General features: G+C 55.6%; 1 protein-coding gene across 1 annotated transcript in view; it reads left to right on the top strand.

The window, feature by feature from the left end:
- Positions 1 to 23,957, top strand: part of CCDC33 (coiled-coil domain containing 33) — a 134,372-nt gene that overhangs the window by 63,957 nt on the left and 46,458 nt on the right. The window contains exons 6-12 of the mRNA XM_075535561.1: positions 390 to 497; positions 3,313 to 3,425; positions 7,723 to 7,814; positions 9,172 to 9,292; positions 15,319 to 15,445; positions 16,020 to 16,153; positions 16,304 to 16,375. Of these exons, the coding sequence (XP_075391676.1) occupies positions 390 to 497; positions 3,313 to 3,425; positions 7,723 to 7,814; positions 9,172 to 9,292; positions 15,319 to 15,445; positions 16,020 to 16,153; positions 16,304 to 16,375 (767 nt within the window). The remainder of the gene's footprint in view (positions 1 to 389; positions 498 to 3,312; positions 3,426 to 7,722; positions 7,815 to 9,171; positions 9,293 to 15,318; positions 15,446 to 16,019; positions 16,154 to 16,303; positions 16,376 to 23,957) is intronic.

The raw sequence follows: 23,957 nt of genomic DNA, 5'->3' as shown, positions 1-23,957 counted from the left end.
TGAGCTTCAAGCAGGAGAAGGGATCTTGTAACTGGGAAGAGGTCCTCCACCTGCCTGTGTGTGTGTCTCTGTGTGTGCAAGCGTGTGTCTACAGCCACGAGTGGCTGGGCTCCCTCCCATCTGTGTGTGTGCACCGCTAGGGTGGGGGTTTCTGGTGCACAGGGAGAACTGGACCTCGGGGGCTCAGACAGTCCATGTGGTGTTGTGTCTCTGCTCACCTCTGCATGCATGTGTGTGCATTCCACATGTGCGTATAGGCACGTGTGCTGGTTCTTCAGTGTGGCCCTGCTCTCAGCAAGGCCTGTCCCCTCTCACCATTGCACCTCACTGGGAGGGCAAGAGTCCCCTGAGCCTTGCCTTGACTCCATGCCCCCTCCTTCCCTCTCCAGATGTGGTGCTCAGAGTGGTGGACAACAAGACGAAAGAGGAACTGGTGTCCTACCAGATCCCCATCAAGTACCTGCGTGTCTTCCATCCCTACCACTTCCAGCTGGTGAAGGTGAGTCCGAACCCTGGACATGGGGCCCCCAGTGGGCCTGAGCAGATGGACGGAAAGCTGGTGGAAGCCACAGCGGTGCCCCCTGCTCCTTCCTGGGAGTCTCTCTGACTATCCCATGCTCATCCCTCAGGATGGAAAGTCAGGGCCGGGAGACATGGCCCCAGGGGGGACCCTGGGGAACGAGGTCCAGCAGAAACTGGAATTGTCTAGATTCTTCTCCATACAACAGCCCAAAAGACAACTACCATGTTGCACAAATGCACCACGTAAAGCCATGTTCTGATTTTGCACATGTCAAAGGAGGAGAGTGTGTCTAGACATGGGAGAAACACAGATTCTACAGAGAACTCATGGGTCCCCAGCCCTGTGTCAGACGCTTTGCTCGGCACCTCTAATCTGCAGGGTGAATTACATTTTTGTAAGCAAAGTCCTCTCACACAGCTAGTGAGTGGCAGAGAGGAGGGTGAGGCCAGGCCATGCTGTCTCCTGAACCTGTTTTCTGCCTCCACACACTGCCTGGGTGAGAGAAAGGCCCTGGGAAGTTGGGGTGTGTGGGGTACAGCATCCCTGGGAATGCACCCCCATAGAAGGCAACAGGGTGATTCTGAAGTGTGGGGGGGTCTCAGGGCCCCCCATCCAAGGCGTGAACCTCCCAGACCAGCTAGTTCTGCTTCTTGGCTCCCCTGCCCAGTGCTGACTCATAGAATAGAGAACCACTCCCATTGCTCATGTACTTACAAAGCGCCTACTGGGTGCCAGGCACTGGGTCAGCCACCCTGCCCTCCCACAATGGGCATTCCAGACTCGGAGAGTGGCTGCGGCTCTGAAGGCAGATCATCTGGACTTGAACCCAGACCTGCTGCCTCCTGGCTGGCTGGTCACCAAGCCTGCTGACATTGAGTGGGTTCTGATGCCTGGCGACCCCTGGCCATGTCACAGGAGAGTTGTGCTCTACGTGATTTCCATGGCTGGCGTTCCAGAATTAAATCACCAAGCTTTTTCTTCTGAGGTGCCTCGGCAGGGACTTGAACCTCCAGGCTGTTGGCTACCTGCTGAAGGCATTAACCATCTGTGCCACCCAGAGATTCTAATGTCCAGAGGAACCTGTGTCTGTTCCCCATCAGCCGGCCGGTGGAGTCACTGGCCACCTGAAGGATGTGTTAGTCCAGGTAGACTAGACAACCAAATTCATGGACATTCATATGTGTGTAAGAAAGAGCTTTATATACAGAGTAATGGTGCATTAAACACACATCCCAGCCCAGTCCAGATCAAGTCTGTAAGTCTGATATTAGCCCATACGTCTGATACAATCTATAAAGCCCTCGTCAGACTCATGAAACACATGCAGTGACGCTGAGTGCAGGAAGATCACACGCCAGTGGGTGGGCGGTCTTGTGGATCAGGTGACAGTGTGAGCATCTCAGCACCGGCAGGGGGTTCTATGTGATTCCTCCAGCTCAGGGCACTAATGCAATTCCATGTGTCTTGTCAGCTGCAATGTCTCCCAGGGAGTGAGCTGAGAGAGAGTGTCTCCTGACTCTAAGGAGGAAAAACAGGAATTCCCAGAATCCTCAGAAGGCCATGTCCATACAGAGGCCTCATTGGCTATGACCTGATTGGCAGGCTAGACTCCACCCCTTCACTCCTAATCCTCTCAAATTGACAGCAGATGATCTAACTATCACAGCTAGCCAAGCCCCTGACAGGTGGCAGGTGCTCAGGTGGGGGCTGTTCTACTCTTCCCTCACTCCGCCAGGCCCTTCAGCTAGAGGGGCAGCTAAGGGGCAGCAGGAAGGAAGCACAGCACAGAGCGATTTCTATTTATCATTCTGCTCCCATCACCAGCCGTGAGAGCTCACTCAGCAAGTTAACACTGACACTTCCATGTTCGAGAGCCTCCCTGGGTCAAGGCCAACTGATGGAACCAAATGCACTGCCATCGAGTCGATGACAACTCACAGTGAGCCTCTAGGACAGAGACCCTCTAGAACGCTCCCTTTGAGTTTCCAAGGCTGAAACTGTTTACAGGAGTCAGACAGCCTCGCTTTTCTCCTGCAGAACAGCTGGTGGTTTCGAAGCGCTGACTTTTTGGTTAGTTACTCAACACATTACCGCTATACCACCAGGACTCCTCCCTGAGAGAGAAGAAACCTATCAAACAAACCCAGGAACCACCGGCCCATTTCCACCTATGGACCCAAGGGAGTCGCGGCTGTGCTTTCCTGCACTGCTGTCACTGTTCGGTGGAAGATGAAGGGGCCTTTGAGCCGATGGCTCCGGTGGAGTTCCCTAAGAGATGGGGGTCAGGAGTGCAAAGTGCAGGCATGTCATAGGTACTGTTTCCTGCAGACGCTCTTAGTTTAGTCCTGGCCCAGGTACAGTGACCTTCCCCCAGGTCTGCCTGAGAGAGCCCAGGGCAGCTTCAGCTTCAGGACAGGACCCCAGGCAGGCAGGGCAAAGGCTCAGGGAGATTAGCGAGCCACCCGCAGGGACACTACACCTGAGCATGGTTCTGGGAGCATCCCCCTGACCGCCTCACTCTCAGTCCACTACACCCCGGCCTTGTTATCACATCTGTACAACGCAAGCAGGCAGGCCGGCAGCAGTCCTTGTGAGGACGATGAAATAGTCAAATGGAAAAGGAAAGATTTATGCTATTGATCTCCTTGGAAGAGCTCATAGGGACCATGAGTTGTAATTATCAGCTCCGAGTCCCAGTAGAGCAATACCAAATGCTTATCTGCACAGGGCTGGATTTATGGCCGGGGTCAACCTCCTCCACACTTGTCTTCTTCCTCCATCCCGTCCCCAACCCATCCAGTCTGGGAAACAAGGTGAAACCGAGACCCAGCTGTTTGCGACGGTCGTCCGGAAGGGCAGCTTCATCCCCCGCTACATTGGTGTCAACCACACGGCTCTTGAGGTAATGGGACCTGGGGTCCTGGGAGGGGTGGGATGGGAAGGAGACAAGCTGTCAGCAGACCCCATCTCCTGTCCTTGGCCCCTCAGGCTGGCCTAACACTTTGGAGATGGGCTGTCTTGGGGGCAAAATCAGGACGCAACTGATTTCAGGAAGCAACCTTGCAAAATAAGCCATTTCCAGACAAGCGCTACAGTGGTGGAGAAATAACAGAGATGGTGACGATGTGGCCTGACGCTTTCCAGGACTTTCCACACACACAGCCCTGACCTAGCCTCTCCTTCCCCTGATGTCCTTGGAACTGAGTGTGAGGGGGCTTCACCATAGCTTACACGGAGGAGGCCCCCACAGCCCCAGAGAATCTCCCTGCACCTCTCCGGGGGGAAGCCCTAAGCTCCCTGCTTGGTCCACAGCTCTGGCTTTTTTCTGTCCTGTCCCCTCCCTCCTGGGGGAGTGACCCCTGATCTATGGCCTAGGCTCCCCAAGCAAACATTTCAGAGCCTCCCCACCTTTTCTGGGATCCTGTTCGTAAAGAGATTTGATGGGTCTGCTAGTTTGCTGTTCACTCATTCCTTCCAGAATGACTTATAGAGCTTCAGGGCCAACTCCCACATACAATGCCCTTCCTCCCGCTCCCATATCCTCAGTAGGGCCTGGCAATGCTCAGAGAAGACACAGCCTAGGAACCTGGGCCCTCGCTCTCCCCCAGACTTCAAACCACCCAGGACTGCAACCAGGGTGGAGTCCAAGCCCTGGGTGTCTCCAGCTCTGCCATGGCTGAGCTGATCCTCCCCAGAGCCCCGTGAGCCTGGCAGGGCAAGCGCTCCTCTCTAGCCCCACTTCACAGCTGGAGACACTGAGACCCAAGCGCGGGGGGGGTGTGTGTGTCCAGAGCTCCTGGCCCACAGCTGCCTCCCCACAACCAGTCCTTGGTGTAGACACCTCCTGTTCTGGCAGCAGCAGCAGCAGTGGGTGAGCAGATGTCTGTTCTGATGGCAGGCTGGCTGCTCAGCAGGAGGAGGAGAGTGTTGCTTCTGCCCCTCACCATGCTGCTTCTGTATGAGCAGGTGCACTGGACAGCTGTCACCTTCACACCTGACCTGTGTCACCTCTCAGGAACCCCTCCCAGCCCTAAACCTGCCCCTTGAGGAACAGAGCCCAATACTAAAAAAAAAAAAATAACAAAACCAAATTCACTGGCATTGAGTCCAGTCTGACTCAGAGTGACCCTACAGGACAGGGAAGAACTGCCTTTGTGGGGTTCTGAGACTGTAACTCTTTATAGGAGTAAAAAGCCTCCTCTTTCTCCCTCAGAGCGGTTGGTGGTTTTGAACTGTTGACCTTGCAGTCGGCAGACCACTGTGTAACCCACTACACCACCAGGCTCCCTCCTAGAGCCAAATAGCTCTCCAACAAATTCCTCAGGCCTGTCCCCCACTTCAGCAAGAGTTTGAAATGCCACCATTAGCCAGCCATTCCTTTGAATATTGTGGCAGGGGGTTCAAGTTCAGAAGCCTCAGTCAGGTCTGAAATACCTTAAAAACAAACAAAAAACAGTTGCTGTGAAGATGGCCAGACCATGGTGATCCCTGCGCACCAGAGTGGAACTGTGCCTCCCCAGGGTGTGTGATATCTGATCCTTTGGGGAAAGGCTTTGCTTCGAAGGCATCTCAGGGTAGATTTGAACCTCCAATCTTTCCATGAACAGCCAAGCAAGTGCCACCCAGAGCCTTAGAAACCCCTTCAAAATGACGTCAATGCCAGGTTGATGGGACGCGTCATTTTGATGCATTTTGATTTCCTAGAGGAGGATGGTAGAAACCACTTACATTTACCTCCCACCTTTTACGCTGACTTTGATCCACCGAGTGAGACAGGTATACACCCAAATTCATTCTCTACTAAGCCTCCTAATCTCAAAATTCTCTGGCATCCCTGTCTCTACGGATTCCCGGCAATGTGATATGAATGTAAACTGAATCCCAACTTTAGTTCCATAATATATAGAAACATGGACGCAGAGTTTCTAGAAAATAAACATCAATGATAGAGACAGACAACGCAGCCAAGACTGTCACACGACCGACCCGCCACCCTTATGCCGCGTCAAACCCACAATCTCAAATGCTGTTCATTATATAGTATAACTTTTATGTAAATATAGAATATCACATAGTTTCATTTATAAGTTCATAGCATGCAGCTATGTTTTTTTGCAGCTATGTTTTTTAAGGAAAATACGTTGTTTTTTTTAAAGAAAACGTGCAATTTCATTCGTGCGTCAATTTGACGCGTGTCCCTAGAGATGGGCGCGTAAGAAAGGTGTGTGAAACTCCCCCTAGCTCACACGTGTATGGGGTGAGCTGGCTAGCAGCTGGCAGAGGTGCCAAGGAGGACGAAGAGTGAGGAAGAATATTCCGAAGAGTCCCTGCTCCTGGGCCTTCTCTGCCCAGCAGGTCCGAGCTGGAGGGAGTGGGGAGAGTCTCTGGGGGAAATGCAGGCGCAGAGGGCGTCAGGCCCTGGCCAAGGTAGTGGCCCTCCTGGAGTTGACCTGCCAGGTCTCTGCCTATCACGGGTGTGCGGGCGGCATCACCCCTCTGCTGGGTCCAGGGCTGCAGCCCTTTTTTCTTCCTTTTGTCCCTTTCCACCAGCACCACATGATGAAGCCCCCCCCACCATTGTCCAGGACCAGCGTCACCCCTGAGTCTCCCTGAGGCCACTGCCTGTGTCACCCCCTCCCACGTCTCTGTTTCTCTCTCTCTCATGATCCTGCGCGCACAGCCTCCCCTTGGGCCTCTCATGAAGATGACAGTCTTCTATCCCACAAGCAGGTGCCAAGCACTGTGTCAACAACTGAGGCCAGCAGGAGAGACTGGATCAGATGCCCACGGTCCCTGTCCGTGGTGTGAGTGCTTGCATCTGAGTCAGACAGATGGAGAGGCGGCCAGGGAGAAATGAGTCCTCACGAGCGGTAGAGTAGGTGCTATGGGAGAGAGCTCAGGGCCCGAGAGGACTATGGAGCAAGAGAGGTCTGATGAGAAAGAGCCAGACATGAGAGATGGGGTTCAGAGGCATCGGGACCGAGGGTGTCTATGTGCAAAGGCCCTGAGGCTGCCACGGGCTGGGTGTGCAGCCAGAGTGGGAGACACAGAGGCTGGAACAGAGAGGGGCTGAGGAGCCAGCACAAGGGAGGGAGAGGCAGGAACCAGAGGATGGAGAGCTGCTGGGGCAGCAGTGGAGGTGAATGGGGAGGAAGTCCCTGCCTCCTTCCCTGTGCCTGCCTTCGGGCTGGAGCAGGCGGTTGGTGAGTGTCAGAACAAAGCTTCCAGACACCCTCCCCACTCCCCAAGGAAGCTGCTCACTTATCCCTGCTCTGCCCTTCCCCATGACTGCCTCCTGCCAAGAGCCCCTCCTCTGCCAGAGGGCTTGCTGGGGGCCCAGAAGCCAGAGAAGACACTGATCTTGGGATGCAGAGGGGTCCCCAGGAAGCCAGTCAAAAGCACGCCCTTGGGCACACTCTACCCTGGGCAGAAGCTCATGGGTCATGGGCATGTGACAACTGGGCTTTGAAGAAGCAATGACCCTGAAGGGCTGCTGTTTTCCATTGCCTTCCAAGCCACCAGCACTTACTGGGAGAGCCCTGCTGGGAGGCAGGCCCACAGCAGGCACCGCGGGGACCCAGCAGATTTCTGTCATGCTCAGGGACCTCGGGAAGCTCAGAGTGGTTGGGAGAACCAGACCTGGACTTTGTAGTGTTCTCACAAACCATGTACTCGGAGAGGACTCGGGACGCTGGCAGGGAGCCAGGAACAGGCATGTAGGACCTCTCTTAATTGGCAGGGGCTGAGAGTCACCCCCACCCCAGGAGCCAAGATGAAAGCAAAGCTGCTCTGCCCTCCTGCCCAGGCCCTGTCTCTTACCCCACTTCCTCTCCCTAAGAAGAGCTGGCCTGAAAGCCACCGTGGGGGGTGGGGGGTTGGCTGCAGACAGATGGCTTCCTGGGAGCAGGTCCACTGCCCACTGCCATCAAGTTCACTCTGGCTCCAAGCACCCCCCAGAGCTGCTCTGAGGGGTTTCCCAGACTGCGAATCTCTTTGGACTCCTTTGGAGCAGCTGGTGGGTTTGAACTACCAACCTTGCTATTGGAGGAAGGTAACCTGGAACATAGAGCCAAGTACAGCAGGGAGGAAAGGCAAGGAGGGACCCCGGTGTGAGGCAGGACTGAGCCATTGCTGGAGAGAAAGAAGGCCGGCCACAGGTTGGCTGAGTTGCTGGGCTCACCTGCCTCTTCTCTTCCCAGGTCTTTCTCCGGCAAGTCAACGAGCCCCTCACCAACAATCCCACTCCTATCGTGGCGATTGCCCGAGTGGTGCCCAACTACAAGGAGTTTAAGTGAGTGGGGCCCGAGTGGGCGCGGAGGAGCAGGTGGGGAGGGCAGAGGACAGAGGTGGGGAGAGGCTGTCATCGGCTGTCATTGCTTCTGCGGGCTGTCCTGGAGCTTCGGAAACCTTCCCTCTCCCCAAGGCTCCTTGAAGCTCTCCACTGGGTCTGAGGTCTCGGGAAACTGCTCCTGCGTCTCCTTCCACAAGAGCGTTGAATGCAGATTGGGGGTGGGGGGTGGGGGGTAGCAAACAGGAACCCAAGTGCAGCAGATCTGAAGAGCTGAAGGGGACCAGTGTGTGTGTGTGGATGGGGGGATGGAGGTAGAGGGCATCCTCATGCCCACCCCCAAATCCACCCAACTCAGGCCACGGGCCCCTGGACAATGGTTCTCCCCAGAGGAGAAGGCCCAGGGATCATCTTAGAGTGTACCCTATAGCTCTACCAGGCTCTGCCCCTACTTCTTCACCCCTCCCCCTGATCCCCATTTGGGGTCACAGTTCTCAGGGGGGTGCTTGGGCCAGCTCTGCCAAAGCAGAGCAAGTCTCCGGATGAGCATGCACCCCCTTTGGAGTGTCAGCATCATCTCCTGGGGGCAAAGGTCTGCCTGTCCCTTCCCATGATGCTGGTGGTTCTAAAGACTCCCTGACACCCACCCCTGCCCATGGCATTCCGATGGCCGGGGAGCCTGCCCCCCTTACTGGAGAGATGAAGATGAGCGCTGGGTGTGTGGACATGTACACGTGCACCTACTCGTATGCTCAGTCCCCTGGAATCCCATCCCTGCAGTCTCCAGGCCCGAGAAGCCTCCATCAGGATTCCCACCATATAAACTCAATAGTAACACAATACTCACTGCCATTAAGTCTATCCTGGATCCTAGCACCCCTCTAGAACAGAGTAGAACTGCCCCTTGGGGGTTTCTGAGACTTTAGAGAGCAGACAGCCTCATCTTTCCCCTACAGAGTAGCGGGTGAGTTTGAACCTCTGATCTTCCGTTTAGCTCAGTTCATAGGCCACAAGAGCTCCTCGATCCCACCATAAGGGGCGGCAAAGGAAGGCAGGGTCCATTTTCAAGATAAGGCAACTGGGGCTTTCTGATGTGGCTAAGGCCACAGAGAGTCACGGTGCTACCGCAGGAAGACCATCTCCTGACCAAGATGAGCCTTGGCCAACAGCTGAAAGACCCTAATCCGCCACCTGAGCTGCAAGGCCCAGGCCTGAACTAGATAGGTCCTGGTCTCCTCCTCACACCTGCCAATCCTGGGGGTCCAGAGTGGTGGCCCCCCAGGTGCCAGGTCCGGCACAAAGGCAAAAGTGCTGGGCCCTGTGAGCCCCTGTGCTGACTCCCATCTCCACGCCTGCCCAGGCGCAGCAAGGAAGGCGGGGACCCAGCATCGCAGGGGCTGCCCCTCACACAGCTGTCCTTCCCCATTTCATCACCTATGAGCTTCGATGTTCCTCGGGTCAACAAGAACGGATATCCGCAGGTATGGCATCTTCTTTCCCTGCTTCACCCTGGTAGTAACTCACCCATGCACCCCTTCATTCCCTCCTTCCCTCCCTCCCTCCCTCCCTCCCTCCCTCCCTTCCTCCCTCCCTCAGTGACTGCTCCCTAAGGGTTTGCTGAGTGCCAAGGCATACAGGATGGCAGCCTGTAGCTTCCTGGGGGCACTCGTGATCTGGGGAAGGTGTTAAACATCAGTAGCCTGTCGTGAAGGCCTCAGGACAGACCCGGAGGGACTGCCAGCGCTGTGGCCATCAGAAGAGAGGGGACTTGAAGGCGGCTGAGTAGGAACCACTCCCAGGGACAGGGGTGGTGAATTTTGAAGAGAGGCAGGGCCAGGTAGGTGGCTGTGAGAGGCGGGAGCAAAGGTACTGAGGTGGGAATACACGTGAGAAGGTCTTTATCAGCTTGGAGAGAAAGACCGTGGGTTTGCGTAGGTGTGTGCGGTGGAGGACAAGACTGGGATGGGGCCCAGTTGACGGGTCAGATTGGCCAGTCTGCCCTCTGGTGGGAGCTTGCCCCACACAATGGTCCCACCATCCCAGGGGCCGTCAAGAAGACAGGTGTTCTCAGCAGTCCTTCCTGTTGTCTGTCCGCTGCTGCTTATGTCTGCGCAGTCTGCACCGAAAGCAGACTCATTGGAAGAAGGCTGACGCGGGCAAGAGTGATGGTGGTGTGGAGGGGTGGGAGGCAGGGGGACCCTGGGGATGGAAGGGCTTCAAACACCAAACCAATCCACAGCCTGATTTCCCCAGGGTCGCCTCACACATGGCCCTGCATTTGCCCAGAAAATTATGAACCAATCAGCAGGACGTCCCCAAGGGCAGGAGGCGCTGCCTGCTTTAATGAGTGCGCCCCCACCCTGCCCCAAGCCCTCTCTGGCTGCCTCGAGGCTTCAATGGTCTGGGCAGGAGCGCACCTCCCAGTACAGAGACCTGCCCTGAGGCCTTTTGCAAATGTGGGACACAAGCCAGAGGTACAGCAAGTGCAGGGCACTTGTTGAGGGCCACCCAGGGCCAGGTTGAGAACTCGGTGGCAACTGGCACAGATGTGACCAGGTGTCAGCAGAGAGTGGACTGGGTAGTGATGGAGGGGAGGGGGTACTGTAGGAGGGGAATGAAGCCAAAATAGGGACTCGGAGCTCACCCAGGCCCAAAGCTCCATCCTGTCTCACCTCTACAGTTACAGGGATGGGGGAGTGGGGGAGTGGTAATTTCTTGGACTTGCCCTCTCTGATGGTAACAGTCTGTGTTTGACTACTCACCACGGGGTTGGTAGTTCAAATCCACCTGGCAGGGCCACAGATCAAAGGCCTGACCACCTGCTTCAGTAAAAATTAGAGGCCAGAAACCCCTGCAATGTAGGGGTGCCATGAGAGGGAACAAACTGGATGGCACTGACTTGTGGGTCTGGTCCTGTGTCATCTCGGGATGCTGGGATTGCCCGCCAGCTGCCCATGCCGGGTGGGGAACTTGAGATGCTGGGAGACCCGGGTTTGGCCTTTCAAAGAAAAACAAATCCAGACTTTGGTACAGAGGAGCCTGGTGCAGAAAGAAAGAGTAATGCATTAAGGGGAAATTTCCACCCTCGGGAAGCTGCCAGCAGCTCAATATTCCACAAAGAGAACAGGGGCAGGGGGTGTGTGAGGAGAGGCACGGAGAGGTAAGCAGAGTCTTAGGGGAGAAAGCTGGACAAGGAAGGGAAATGGCCACTGGGTCTGCCAGGAAAAGCGTCTCCCTGTGGTCAGTCAGCCAAGTTCTAGAATGTCCTGGTGTTTTGTTTTGTTTTGAAAGCTTGTGTTTTCTCAGGCTTGGGCGCAAGTCAGGTGAGAGGCAGGCAGGAGGGGAGAAGCCTGCATCAAGTTTGTTCTAAGACAAAGGAGAGGGTATGAGAGAGGTGATGTGACCATTTGGTCAGACGATGCTGGTTCTCACAAGTGGCGCTGCCTTGAGCAACATTACCGACCTCTGGTTTTCTGCTCTTAAATAGCCCCCAACTCAAGACAAGCCTTGCCTGGGATCCCCCTGGTTGGGGATCAGACCTTGATGGTGTAGGGTGTTCACTGGCTGCGTTCTGCAAGTGGATCACCAGCTCTTTCTTAGGATGTCAGCTCCACTGAAACTCGTTCAGCATCCTCTTAACACCCAACACCCCAGACAGACGGGCAGTGGTTTCCCATGTGCTGCATTGACCCTGGTCTCTGGCAAGAGAGTTGGGAATTCTACCACCACTGCGCCCCACCCCACCCCGCCCCCCGCCCACCTTTGGGCCCCACTCACTGCCATCAGTGGATGCTGACTCACAGCGACCCTCCACGACAGGGAAGAACTGCCCCCGTGGGTCTTGAGACTGTAACTCTTTACGGGAGGAGAAAGCTTTGTTCTTCGCCTGCAGAGCCGCTGGTGGTATTGGGAAAAACTAAAGGGGAACAGGGTGCCATGCTCCTGAGCCCAGGGTGGGCATTTAAAAGGTTTCATCCCTCACTGACTGCCACGTGCCCCCGCAGAGGCCCGCCTCGCCACTCGCCCTTTGGCTACAAGAAACCGAACCCCCAAGGCGATCGTGAACCCCGATGTAAACAGGAAGGATGGTTATTACTGCACAAGAAGCGGTTGGGTTAGAGGCTCAGCAGCATCCTCAAACACCCAGGATCTTTCCGATATCCCGCACCGCCATTCCCAGCTGGTCTCCGGGTCGTGGGCACGAAGCAGATGCCCCAGATAGGCCCTAAGTTTTGAAGAAGCGAGGAAGAACCTCTTTCCTTGTGGTTTTTATCTGCAAGTTCAACACTTCTGCCCGCCCCCATCCCCGCCCCACCCTCTCTAGCGGCCCTCAGCAGACCTCCCCTCCCGTCCCATTGGCCAGATTTGTGTCCTATGCACTTCCCCTAGCCAATCACTGAGGAGGGGCGTGGCTTGCAAACAGATCATGTGAGAAGGAGGGCCAACCAACGGGATGAAGTGGGTTTCTGTTGGCCCTCCTCAGCCAACTGGAGGAGGACTGGAACCAAAGAGGGAGGACACGCATGGTGCCGGGGTGGGCATCACCCCTCTGGAGCTTGGAGAAGGTGGCAGAGCCTGCCCGGAGCGCTGCCCAGGAGAAGGATAAGTTGGCCGAGGTCTGGCTTGGCTGGGGCAGCCTGCTGGAACCCGAATGGGTAAGGCTTAGATGGGCTCATTGCCCTTGGACTGCACCTGATGGCTTGAACAGAGTTGGGCCTGAGACATGCAGAGAGCAGATTCTTGTGCCCCCCCCACTCCCTCCTACCTGAGCCCCCACAGCCAGTCTCACACCTCCCCCCTGCCCCAACCCCACCCCCAGTGCTCGCAGCCTCCTCTCTTGCCTGGACCATTGTCCCAACTGACACTGGGGCCCTCCCTCCCCCATCCTCTGAGAGCTACCTTATCCCTACCACTGACAAGACCAAAGCCCCCATCCTCAGCCAGGGTACAAAACCTGGCCTCCTCCATCAGCCTGCTTCCCGGCCTCCATTCCCAAGGGCTTCTCTCTCACCTCCCAGCCTTCCTCTGCTGTCCTCTGAGCCTGGACGGGCCTCCCTCTTCTTTCCCACTGCTCTCAGCCCTGAGATGCGCCCTGCTGGCTCAGAGGACCGGCTTCTCCTCAAGTATCCCAGGGTCCTGCTTAGAGGTCTCTGAGGGGACGCTAGGTTGTGTGTGTCTGTGTGTCAGATGTGTGCCCTGTCCTAACTCCCTGGGCAGTCATGAGCTCCCAGCCGTAGGCCTGCCCACCCGCTATGCCCCACTGCACCCCACAGAAGTCCACATGACCCCCGCATCCATCAATGTTTGCCAGGCTTAGTTACGCGGAATGTTCACCTATGCACCAAATGATCCAATGTCTCCTCCAGCCCCGGAGCACAGACACGGTCCCAGTGAACAGTGAGAAATCCGGGTCCGAGCCAGAACGGGCTAGAGGAAGGCGGCACAGCAAGGTGGAGGCAGTTGAGGGGTCCGAGCCTCTGCCCTGCAGCCTCTTCTCCATGGGCGTGAGTGGCCCAGGGGAGGAAGAACAGTCTGTGGGTCCATGCATGGCAGGCTCTGTCCCCAGGAAGGGAGGTCCACCACAGTAGCTGGGGGTTAATGGTTTCTCTGAAGATCCACCCTATGGGTTAAGCACATTCCTTAGTTCCACGGCCATTGTCAGCTTGGTCTTTAGCATCGGTGTGCATGGGCTCCCCCACCCCTGTCAGCACACACATCAGCCCTAGCTCTGTCACTGGGACCCTGCCATCAGGCGAAGAGGGCCCTCCCCCGGCACACATGCACACAGACATCTGTGAGAAAGAGACAGAAGTGGGGGGGGGCAGTCGTCTGGCATCCCTCTGTGATTCTGGCCATGGTCCAACAGGATCATTCCTGGGGGTTCATCCTCAGAAACCATTCAGGGAAGGGTCTGTACCTGGCTGGGCAGGTACTCGCCAGCCCTCACTCTGCAGTCCCTGGCCAGACATCAGTGGTCCCAGAGAGGACAGCAGCATCTACTTATGAGCCTCTGCTGCGGGGGTGGGGGTGGGGGTGGTGGGGTTGCCCAGGGGCCAGCAGCCTGGACACTGGACCTTCTTGAGCACAATGACTTGACAGCAGGTGGTCCAAGCCACGTGGGTGCTCCTTATACCTAGAGCCCAGGAAACGGGGTGGCTCCCGAATGAAACGGTTTTGGGGTCCTCCCTGAACGATCCTTCTAGGCACCACAGAACCCCAAACCAGCTTCTCTGAGCTGGAGTGGTAGCCAGATCCTGCTCCCATGGATACACCCAGCACCCAAGTTACTGTCTACATATATAGGCCCCCGTGGCCCCCAAATGACTGCCACCCATCTCCCGAAGGGACAGAGCAGACACAGCTGAGCCTCATCTGGGCCTGGGCAACCCAGGCAGGCACATTAGTGTGACAGGCATCAGTCCCCACCCCCTGCCCGACGCCCCCACCTCTCCCCACTCCCGCCACTGCAGCGGGAGTGGCCCCACCCTGGTGGGTTTGTCTCCGTCTCACATCAATAACTCTCGGGCGGGCAGTGAGTTTGTACTGACCTTTAAGAGTGGTGGCTGATTCCCGCAGGGCAGCTTGGAAGGTGGGAGCCGCTACCTCTGTTGCTGACAGCTCCTGACCGGGGGCAGAGGAGGCAGCCACTTAGAGAGCCTGCCCTGCTGGCTCCCAGTCCCTCTCCCCCCCCTGCTGGATCAGTCCTCACTAGCCACCCCCACCGCCCCCCACCTCCCAACCCTCACTGTCTCCCTGTCCAGCCCTGAAGATGGAGAGCTTCCCACAGTCCAGGGCCCTGGGCACACACCACGCTGTCTTCTCCCCAAGCATTCTCTCTCCAATGCTCATCAGAGCCTGCCTCTGGTCCTGCCTCTGCCGGGATCCACCCACAGGCATGCCTTTTAGAGCCCCTTGTTGGAAGACCACCTTTAACCCTGAGGAACAAGGGTAGTCCAGTGGTTACACACTTGCCTGTTAATCATAAGGTCAGAGGTTTAAACCCACCAGCTGCTCCGAGGGAGGAAAGAAACACCCCGGGCGGTGCACTTCCCTAAGGAATTCTGCTCTCACCCAAAGAAGGAAGCTCACACAACCTCATTCTGTTGCTTAAATCCTCCTCCTGAGTGCTCAGGGGCCATCAAGTCCCCTGAGTGCCCGACCCCTGCTCTGCTGGCTCACTCTGGCGCAGGGTCCCCAAAGATGCCAGGGTCTTCTGGGAGAGCCCACAGTGGGGGGTGGGGAGGGGATAGAGTGCACCTGGCGGCCAGGGTAGAGTCGGCATCGACTCAAAAGCAGTAAGCGAGTTCGTCGTAGGAATGTCGGGATGTTTTTTATCCCTTTGATTTTTCTGTATTTTCCAAAATGTACCCAATAGATGGGTGTTGCTTTTGATTCCTGGGACAGTGTGACACGTACAGACCCACACAACACCCAGTATCATAACATCCCTTACTCTGAGGGGTGGGGAGCCTGGGGCCCAGCACCTGTTCCCACCCTCTCTTTCCAGCTGTCCAATCCCGGGGGACCCCCAGAGCAGCCCCTGTGGAATCAATCAATCCTCTTCCAAGGCTGTGACGGAGCCACCAGCTTCTCAGAAGACACAGCCCTGGTGCTGCAGTACTATCCCTCGTCAAGTAAGTGGGCCCCCAGCCACACCAGGGAGACAAGGGAGAAGGGAGTCCCACTCGCCCACCCGCCTGCCCCTCCTTCCTTCCACAGTGATGGGTGAAGCCCAGTCCTAAGTGCATGGGGACGGTTGGGTGGCAGAGCTGTCACAGTGACAGCTGTGGGACCCACATGGGTCCTCCCTCTCCCCCAGGTGACCCATACTGTTCTCTTGGGTGCTGTGCATCCATCAGTGAGGAGGGTGGCTGGGTGCTCACAGGCTAGTGGGGAGACAGGGTTCAACCAGCTGCCTCGGCCCCACAATCTATGATCGAAGGCCCCCCAACGCTGGAAACAAGAGGGAACCGTATCCATACCCAGAGACACACATGTTTAGGGCTGGTCCTGAACTCAAAGCATGGGAAGGGAGGAGACACGGCCAGAAGGCAGGCGAGCACGTGGGCATGGGAGCTGGGAGAACTGGGTGGGGCCATGCTGGGGTGCGGGCACTGGGGGCTGAGAACTGGGTTAGCGGCTTTGGCAGGAACCTGAGCTGATCCCCACCCTTCAACTTCCCCTGGTTCCCCCCTTCATCCCCCACAGTAAAGGGCAGTGAGCCATGGACCCTCAGTCAGCCCTTGGGTATCTCCGTGCTGCCCCTCAAGGGCCGTTTGTATCGCAAGCTGCTGTCCGGGAAGGGCCCGATTGGGCTGCGTGTGGAGCGTCTCCCCATCATGGTGAGTCTCCCCACTGCCTGCCCTCCATAGGACAACTCAGTTTCCCAAACAGCCACTGTCGGGGCGGGGGGGGGGCCCAACGAGGAAGATGACAACGCACGGTTCACCTGGGGGGAACGTGGTCTGACCGCTGCTCCCTCCTGTCCCCAGGACACCCACCTAAAAACCGTAAGCGGAGAGCCCCCGACGGTGGATCTCTCTCTCCAGCTGCACTCTTCAGAGGTAAGGCCGCCCAGGGGGTGCGTGCAGGGGCCCTCCCTGGTGGGTGACCATAGTTGGGGCTCTGGACCAGGGCTGGGGGGGGAGGGGAGTGAGTGCTGCTCCAGATGTGAGATTGCCACCCATGCGATCCGCAGCCGAGCACTTAAGCAGCGCACCACTAGGGCTCCCAACCAGGCGTGGCTCTCTGGGACTCAGGGTCTACACGGGTGAGCGACTCTGTGGCTAGGCTACACATGGCCTCAAGCACGCAGTGTTAAGCAGCAGATGTTCGTGGGCTCCTGGTTCTGACGGTCAGAGTGCAGCAGAGCAGCGCCGGGGTCTCTGTTCAGGGTCTCCCCAGGCTGGATCGAAGGTGTGGGCAGGGCTGCATCTGTTCTCTCCTGGAGGCTCCGGAAAAGGGTCCACTCCCAGGTCCGTCCAGTGGTTGGCACAATGTTCCACTTGGGTTTGTAGGAGCACTCTGCTTCCCGGGGGCTGACACCCCTTTGCACAGGGCCCCTCCATATTTAAGCCCCCAGGCCTGGCGAATCCTGCTCTCTCTGGTCCCCTCTTGGCATCAGCAGTCAGAGAAGATGCTCTGCTTTTAAAGGGGTCCGTGTGATGAGGTCGGGCTCACCCCAGTAATCTCCCTGTCATCAGGCCACATGGCAGTCATAGCAATGACGTGTGATAACATATTCACGGTGCTAGGGACTGGGGTGAAGAATCAAAGAGGCGGGCTTTCCCATTTCAGCCTTCTACCTACTGCAGCTAGGTTGGCCTGGTCCTAGTGAAAAGATATTTGGGGATACCTGCGGGGAGCCTGGTCCCTGGTCATTGGCTCCGGAGCGCCTGGCATTTTTCCACTTTCTGCTCTGCGGTGCTGACCCTCCCAATCATGGATTTGGGAGTGTACACACTTCAGGACCACGGAAACTGCCAATGGCTGGAAGGGCTGATATCTGAGCCATCCCACTCCTGCTGGCATCCCGTGCCAGACACCAGACACCAGCTCGTGCCAGCCACCAGCCACCAGCTCGGGGATAATACTTGATCCTGGAACCTCCCCCAAGGAAGAACACAGGCGGCCCTTGTGTTGAAGATGAGGAGGGTCTAGCCGGATGCCAATCCCAAAGAATGCTGCCACAGGCCTCTTATGAGTCTCTGAAGTCTCCCCACGGGCGTGCCAGGCTGTGGCAGGTCAGCCTGGCCCTCTGAAGACAGCTGGGAGGTCCTGGGCTGCCAAGAGTTTGTCAGACACCCTGGACCCTGACCCTGCCCCCTCCCCAAACTGGGTGCGGGAACAAGAAGGTGCTCAGAAGGTAGGATGCTGAAGATGGGAAAGACGCCACCATGGATGGGGAAGCAGAGGCCTTAGAGGAAAACATCAAATGCACACACACCCCGCACCCCAGAGCAGAGCCCAATCCTCACAGACCTCTGCTCAGAGTTTAACTTCTGCCAATGGCCACTGCCTTCTCACCGCCCACCACCACCTCCCACCTCTGCTGCCCCTTCCCCTTCCCTGGGACCCATGTGACCCCAGGACTGAATGTCAAGTGCCCTGGTCAGGGCACTGGTGGACTCAGGCAGGCAACAGGCAGGTGGGCAGGACACTCCCCAATTGCCCAGGGGCCGGGCCCGAGGTCTGTGGCGATGAATTATTCACCGGAGCTGTGCTAAGTGCAGAATTAATCCCTTTCCTTCCAGCTGGCGGCCTCACTAAATTATCCCTGGAAGTCATGCGGGAAAACGCCGCCGAATTCATTTCAGTGTTGAGTGTTTTGATCTGGGCCTTGTGATTTCAGCTCCCCCTTCCTCCAGGCCCACTCCTGGTGGGGGCGGGTTAAAGAAAGGGAGGGGGCGGAAACTCTTTTAGTAATGGGTTTCTGAGAAGAAAAGGAATCAAGATGGGGTGTGTAGCAAGAAAATGGCACAAGCGGAAACTCAGCATCAGATTCAGAAATTAGATTCTGCCGCCAAGAATTCACACACACACAGGTTCCCCACGCACCCACATCCTCAAGCAGTTGCATCTGAATATCCCCACGCAGACAGTCCAGTGTGTGCAAATACTCACTGACACACATGTGCCCCTCATCCCCACAGATACTCACATGTAATTTGACAGGCAGATATTTCCATACCCACACGGGCATACACACAGCTGCTGGCTTGTCTCGGCGGTTTCTTGGTGAAGTGACTTGAGAATTTGCCAAGAACTAACTCATTTGGGTGCCTGAATCTTGCAGACCCATTTGGGGGCCTGCGTGTCAAGTGCTAATGTGGGTGGACTTGGCACAAGGTGCTCCTTGACGCCTCGGTGCCCATTCATTCATTCATACATTCCCTTATTCCACACAGAGCTGGCGAGGAGGAGCCAGGCCCTGTGCCAGGCAAGAACTAGACTTTGGGCAGCCAATGGGCCTCCGTGGAGCCCACCTGCCTGAATCCACCAGCACTGGGTTCAGTACTCTTCTTCCTAAGGGGATGGGCAGGAGAATGTTGAGCCAAGTGTGTATGACGTGTTCACTGGAAACCCAAATCTCTCTCTCTCTCTCTCTCTCTCTCTCTCTCTCTCTCTCTCTCTCTCTCTCTCTCTCTCTCTCTCTCACACACACACACACACACACACACACACACGCAGGAGTGCAGCCTTAAAACTCTCTGGGGCGGTCACTCCGTCCTATGGGGGCAAAGTCAACTAACCAGCTATGGGTGAGGAGTGGTCTGCGGTCCTGTGGCGGAAGGTCTCTGACCTTCACCTCTGCTATAGGAAGATAAAGGAGGAGAACTCGAGGCAAGAGGCCTGGCCTAACTTGGGGACAACTTAACGCAGAGGGTGGGCAAAAACAAAGGAGCCCTTCCTTGAGCTGGTTGGCACCGTAGCCACCCCCATGGCTCAGTCAGGGAGCGAGGTGCAGGACAGGGCAGCATTTAGTTCTGTCACCTACAAGGTCAGCGTGCATCAATGGCAAGTGGCAATTAGCAGCCGCCCCAGCCACAGATGGCCAGGGAGGGGAGCTTGAAGGGGAGAGATCTGAAACTTAAAACCAGAGAAACCAGGCCAGGCACAGGAAGATCTAGGGGGAAATGTTCCAGACAGAAAGAACAGCCAGGAAAGAACAAACCATCCGTGTTCCGGGAACAGCGAGCAAGAGAAGGGAGCGGGAGTTTGAGACAGGACTGGGCACGCGGACGCCATGCTCCCTTCTCATTACAGAATGCCTTGGATCCCTCTGGCTTGTCCATGGATTAGAGGCCATGGAACAAGTGCGGAGAGGCTAAGGCCAAGGTCCAGTTAAGAGATGAAGGCACTTCAGACCAGGGCAAAAGCAGTGGAGATGGGGAGAGAGACAGTGCTGGGACTTGAGCAGAGAGGCATCAGCCCCACTCCCCTCAGTCCTCGCTAGTCACACTGGAGTTGAGCACCAGCTTCCCCCACCTCCTCTCCCCACCATTTGCATCCACACACATTCTTCCCATTGACTTCTCAGTGGCAAGGGACTCTGTGAAGGTGCTCCAGGAGGGATTTTCATCCTTATTTGATGGCTAAGGAGACAAACGCATCTATGGAGGAGGTAAAGGACATGGTGTGCCCAGTGTCCTGTGGTTGCTGAGCCTAAAACCCAAACCGAGCGAATCACAAGGGAAGCCGGGTTCCATGACGAAGAATGCGGCGTCGGGACTGGAGGAAGGCTTATTGACAACCTGCTGCAGGCAGATGACACCAGCTCACTTGCTAAACGTGAGGTGGACTTAAATCAAAGCCCGTGCTGATGAAGGTCAAGGACCGCAGCCTTCAAGGTGGATTGCACATCCATCCAAAGAGAACCAGAGTCTTCACAACTGGACCGATAGGCAACATCATGGTAAGGGGAGAAAAGGTCGACGTGGTCAAGGAGTTCATCTTGTTTGGATCCACAATCAGTGCTCATGGGAACAGCAGTCAAGAGATCAAACAACGTATGGCAGGCCGTTGCTTTGAGGAGGAAGGTACGCCTGACTCAAGCCATGGTAATTTATTTTATTTACCTATTATTTTTGCCTCTGCTTTCTTCTAATTTTTATCACCACCAACCGTTGGTTTCACATTTTCTCCTTTTTGTAAAAAGATCATTTTATTGGGGGCTCTTACAGCTCTCAAAACAATCCATCAATTGTATCAAGTTTACTTCATCATTTCTAAACATTTTCTTTCTATTTGAGCCCTTGGTATCAGCTCCTCTTTTTTCCCTCCCTCCCCCCTACCCACCTTGTGACCCCTTGATAAATTATGTTACTATTTCCATATCTTACACTGACCACTGTCTCCCTTCCCCCACAGTTTCTGTTGTTCCTTCCCCTGGGGGGGGTGATTATGTGTGGATCATTGTGATCGGTTCCCCCTTCATCATCTTCCCCACACCTTCCCCCTGCCGTCCTGGTATCACTACTCCCATTTCTGTTCCTGTGGGGTCTATCTAACTTGGATTCCATGTGTTCCGAGTTCTTATCTGTACCTGTGTACATGTTCCGACCTAGCCCACAGTGAAAGGCAGGATAGGGGTTATGATAGTGGGGGGTGAGGAAGCCTCAAGAAACCAGAGGAGTATTGTGTGTTTCATCAGTGCTTTACTGCACCCTGGTTGACTCACCCCTTCCTTGTGACCCTTCTGTGAGGGGATGTCCCATTGTCTACGGATGGGTTTAGGATTTCTGTTCTGGCCCCCCAGGTCCCCTCATTCTCAACAATATGTTTACTTTTTTATTTGTTTTGAGTTTTCTGATGCCTGTTACTTGATCCTATCAACATCTCATGATCACACAGGCTGGTGTGCTTCTCCCATGTGGGCTTGTTGCTTCTGTGCTAGATGGCTGCTTATTTACCTTCAAGCCTTTAAGACCCCAGATGCTATATCATTTGATAGCCACGAACCATCAGCTTTCTTCACCACATTTACTTATGCACCCATTTTGTCTTCAGCAATTGTGTCGGGAGGGTGAGCCTCACAGAATGCCAGGTTGTTAGAATGAAGTGTTTTTGCATTGAGGGAGGGCATGAGCAGAGGCCCAAAGTCCATCTGCTTCCTCAGTGTCTTGTCATATAAATATATGTACATAGGCCAATGCCTCTATTTTTATTGTCTAATATATTAACATATGCACACACTTATGTTTATACCTCTATCCATAACTCTGCTTCCTAGATCTTTCCTGTTTCTTTTTACCTTCCTCCTGCCCTGCCATCACGCTGGCCCTTCTTCCTCCTCTTAGAAATTCCTCTCAGCTAGATTGCTATTGCTCCAGCACCCCCAGCATCTGTACATCCTCCTCGTTGTTGATTGTAGTTCCCTAGTTATTCCCTCTCTATGGCGTTATTTGCTCCTGCTCCTTTCTACCTCCCCCTCTTCCCCTCAAGTCCCTCTGGAACCATCGGTCCCATTGCTTTCTCCTCAGGCTTGCTTCCCATGACTATCTTACGTAGGTAGGCAAACCAACAATACGCCATGGTATTTTAAATCATCTTACATTCATGTGAAAGCTGGACAGTGAATAAAGAAGACCGAAGAAAAAGAAAACCCTACGCATTTGAACTCTGGTGTTAATGAAGAATGTTGAAGATGCCATAGACTGCCCAACAAACAGGGCTGTCTTGGAAGAAGTGCCACCGGAATGCTCCTTAGAGGCAAGGATGGCCTTTCTGTTAACAATCGAACGCTTCCCCCTCTGGGTCCTCTGGGCTCAACGATCAATTCCGCCACCGTTGACAGCAAACATCACTTAAGGGTCCTGGAGCCACAGACTGAAGCCTGGAGAATGTGGCTTGTGACAGTGACCTCTGGTGGCCTTGTTAGTAGCACCTGCTCCAGGGCTCTCCTTGCACACGGTGCTGCAGGAGACGTGGACGTACCCCCAGCTTAAGGGTGCCGTCTCCCCCTGGGACCTCCACAGGCAGGAGGTTTGGACACAGGCTGTCCTGGTTAACCTGGCACTTGGGTGAACAAAGCCTCCCCCTACACAACTCTTCCACCTGGCTCATCCTGAGAGCTCTAGGAACAAAGGCACTGGGATTTCCAGTTAGGCAGAGACCGCCCTGGATGGGAATATCCTGTAACAGCTGCCATGTGTGGACATTCCCAGCCCCACCTTCTGCTCAGCCGGGACCAGGCGCTCGCGACTTTGAAAGCAGCCCATCCGAGGGCTTGGTGGTTGCATCAAGCCCAGCCTGCCTCTTGGGACCCTTTGTCTGCCATGTGCTGGGCCCCCTGCAGGTTGCCTGTGCTGATGGAGGGCACATGCATGCACACATGCACGCACACGCGCACTGGCAACCATCTGCACACTTGCAGACTAGCCGCCCAAGCCTGCTGGCCTCAGCGACTTACGGACAAAGATGGTCTCTAGGTGTGGGGGAGACTGTGCTTGAAACTTATTTGTTTGGTTTGGGGTCAGGGTTTTGCCACGCCCAACTTCCTGATGGATCTGTGCTGTACAGAATGATGGACCTTAGGCAGAATTGTATATTGATGGTATCTGTAGAAGTAAAGACTAGAAACATATATACCCACACATACCCAGAAAACAACTCTTCCTTGCAGGCTCAGCGAATAGGCCTAGACCGGTCAGCCCTTTGACTCTAAGACTCCGTGAGCCAAGGGCTATTGCACGTACACTGGCGCTCAGAGACCTCTGGTCTCCTCCACCCCACCCCACCCCCAACCCCTCTGATCTCCGCCTCTTCTCTTTGAAGAGTGTGATCTGGTCCCATGGGCGTCTGTGCTTCTCCAGGCTAAGCAGTCTGGTGTTTTTAATGAACCAGCTTCAAGATCCTGCCGCATCCTGGGTGCCCTCCAGCTTGCAGATGGCCTCTTTGAAGTGAAACCCACACAATCTAGATTTCTTGGGCTGACTCCCATGGGCCGAGAGCCTGGGATGCACACAGTAGGTGCTCATGTCGATTGCCATGAGATGGGACAAGTTCATTCAGGCATCTGGGTGTTGGGTGACATGCCTCCTCTTGAGCTTGGGGTTCGGGACCCAGTGTTTGGTCCAGATGGGTGCCAAGGTACCAGGCAAAGGCAAAGCCTCTCAGATGGGCAGCCTGAGTGATGCTGGGAGAACTGCAAACCTTTGAGCCCAGGTACCCCTGGACTTTGCACAGGGAGGACCCAAGGAGGAGAGGAGGGGGTAGCATGTCACACACCCATTGTCTGACCCTCCCCTGCCTGCCTCCCTTCCCAGGGAGGGGTGGGAGATTTTGATGCCCAGCAAAGGGCTGCCCTAGTGGTATTTGGATTTGTCTTTCAAATCACTTACAAAACCGTTTTCCCAGAGACCAGCTCAGAGTGGGGACAAGGGAGCTGTTAGGGAGGGGCAGAGGTGGCAGAGCCATGATGGCTTTTGAGGAATTTGTATTGATTTTTCTGAAAGTCAAGCATCCCCACAGTGGTCCAGCCCTCAGGGTAAGTCCCCACTCAGGCGTGACCTCCATCTCTTCCTGGAGCTCACCTGCCTGGAAAACCAGTGTCCCGGGCAGCAGAGCAGTCTCCTCCCATCTCACACCAAGGAGCTCATGAAAGCTCCCATGAACCCTCCCCCCCCCCCCAGCCTCCATCCATCC

The sequence above is a fragment of the Tenrec ecaudatus genome, chromosome 17 (genome assembly GCF_050624435.1).
Source record: "Tenrec ecaudatus isolate mTenEca1 chromosome 17, mTenEca1.hap1, whole genome shotgun sequence".
Lineage (NCBI taxonomy): Eukaryota > Metazoa > Chordata > Mammalia > Afrosoricida > Tenrecidae > Tenrec > Tenrec ecaudatus.
Note: the sequence above shows the minus strand (reverse complement) of the source record. Positions and strands in the feature narration are given on the sequence as shown.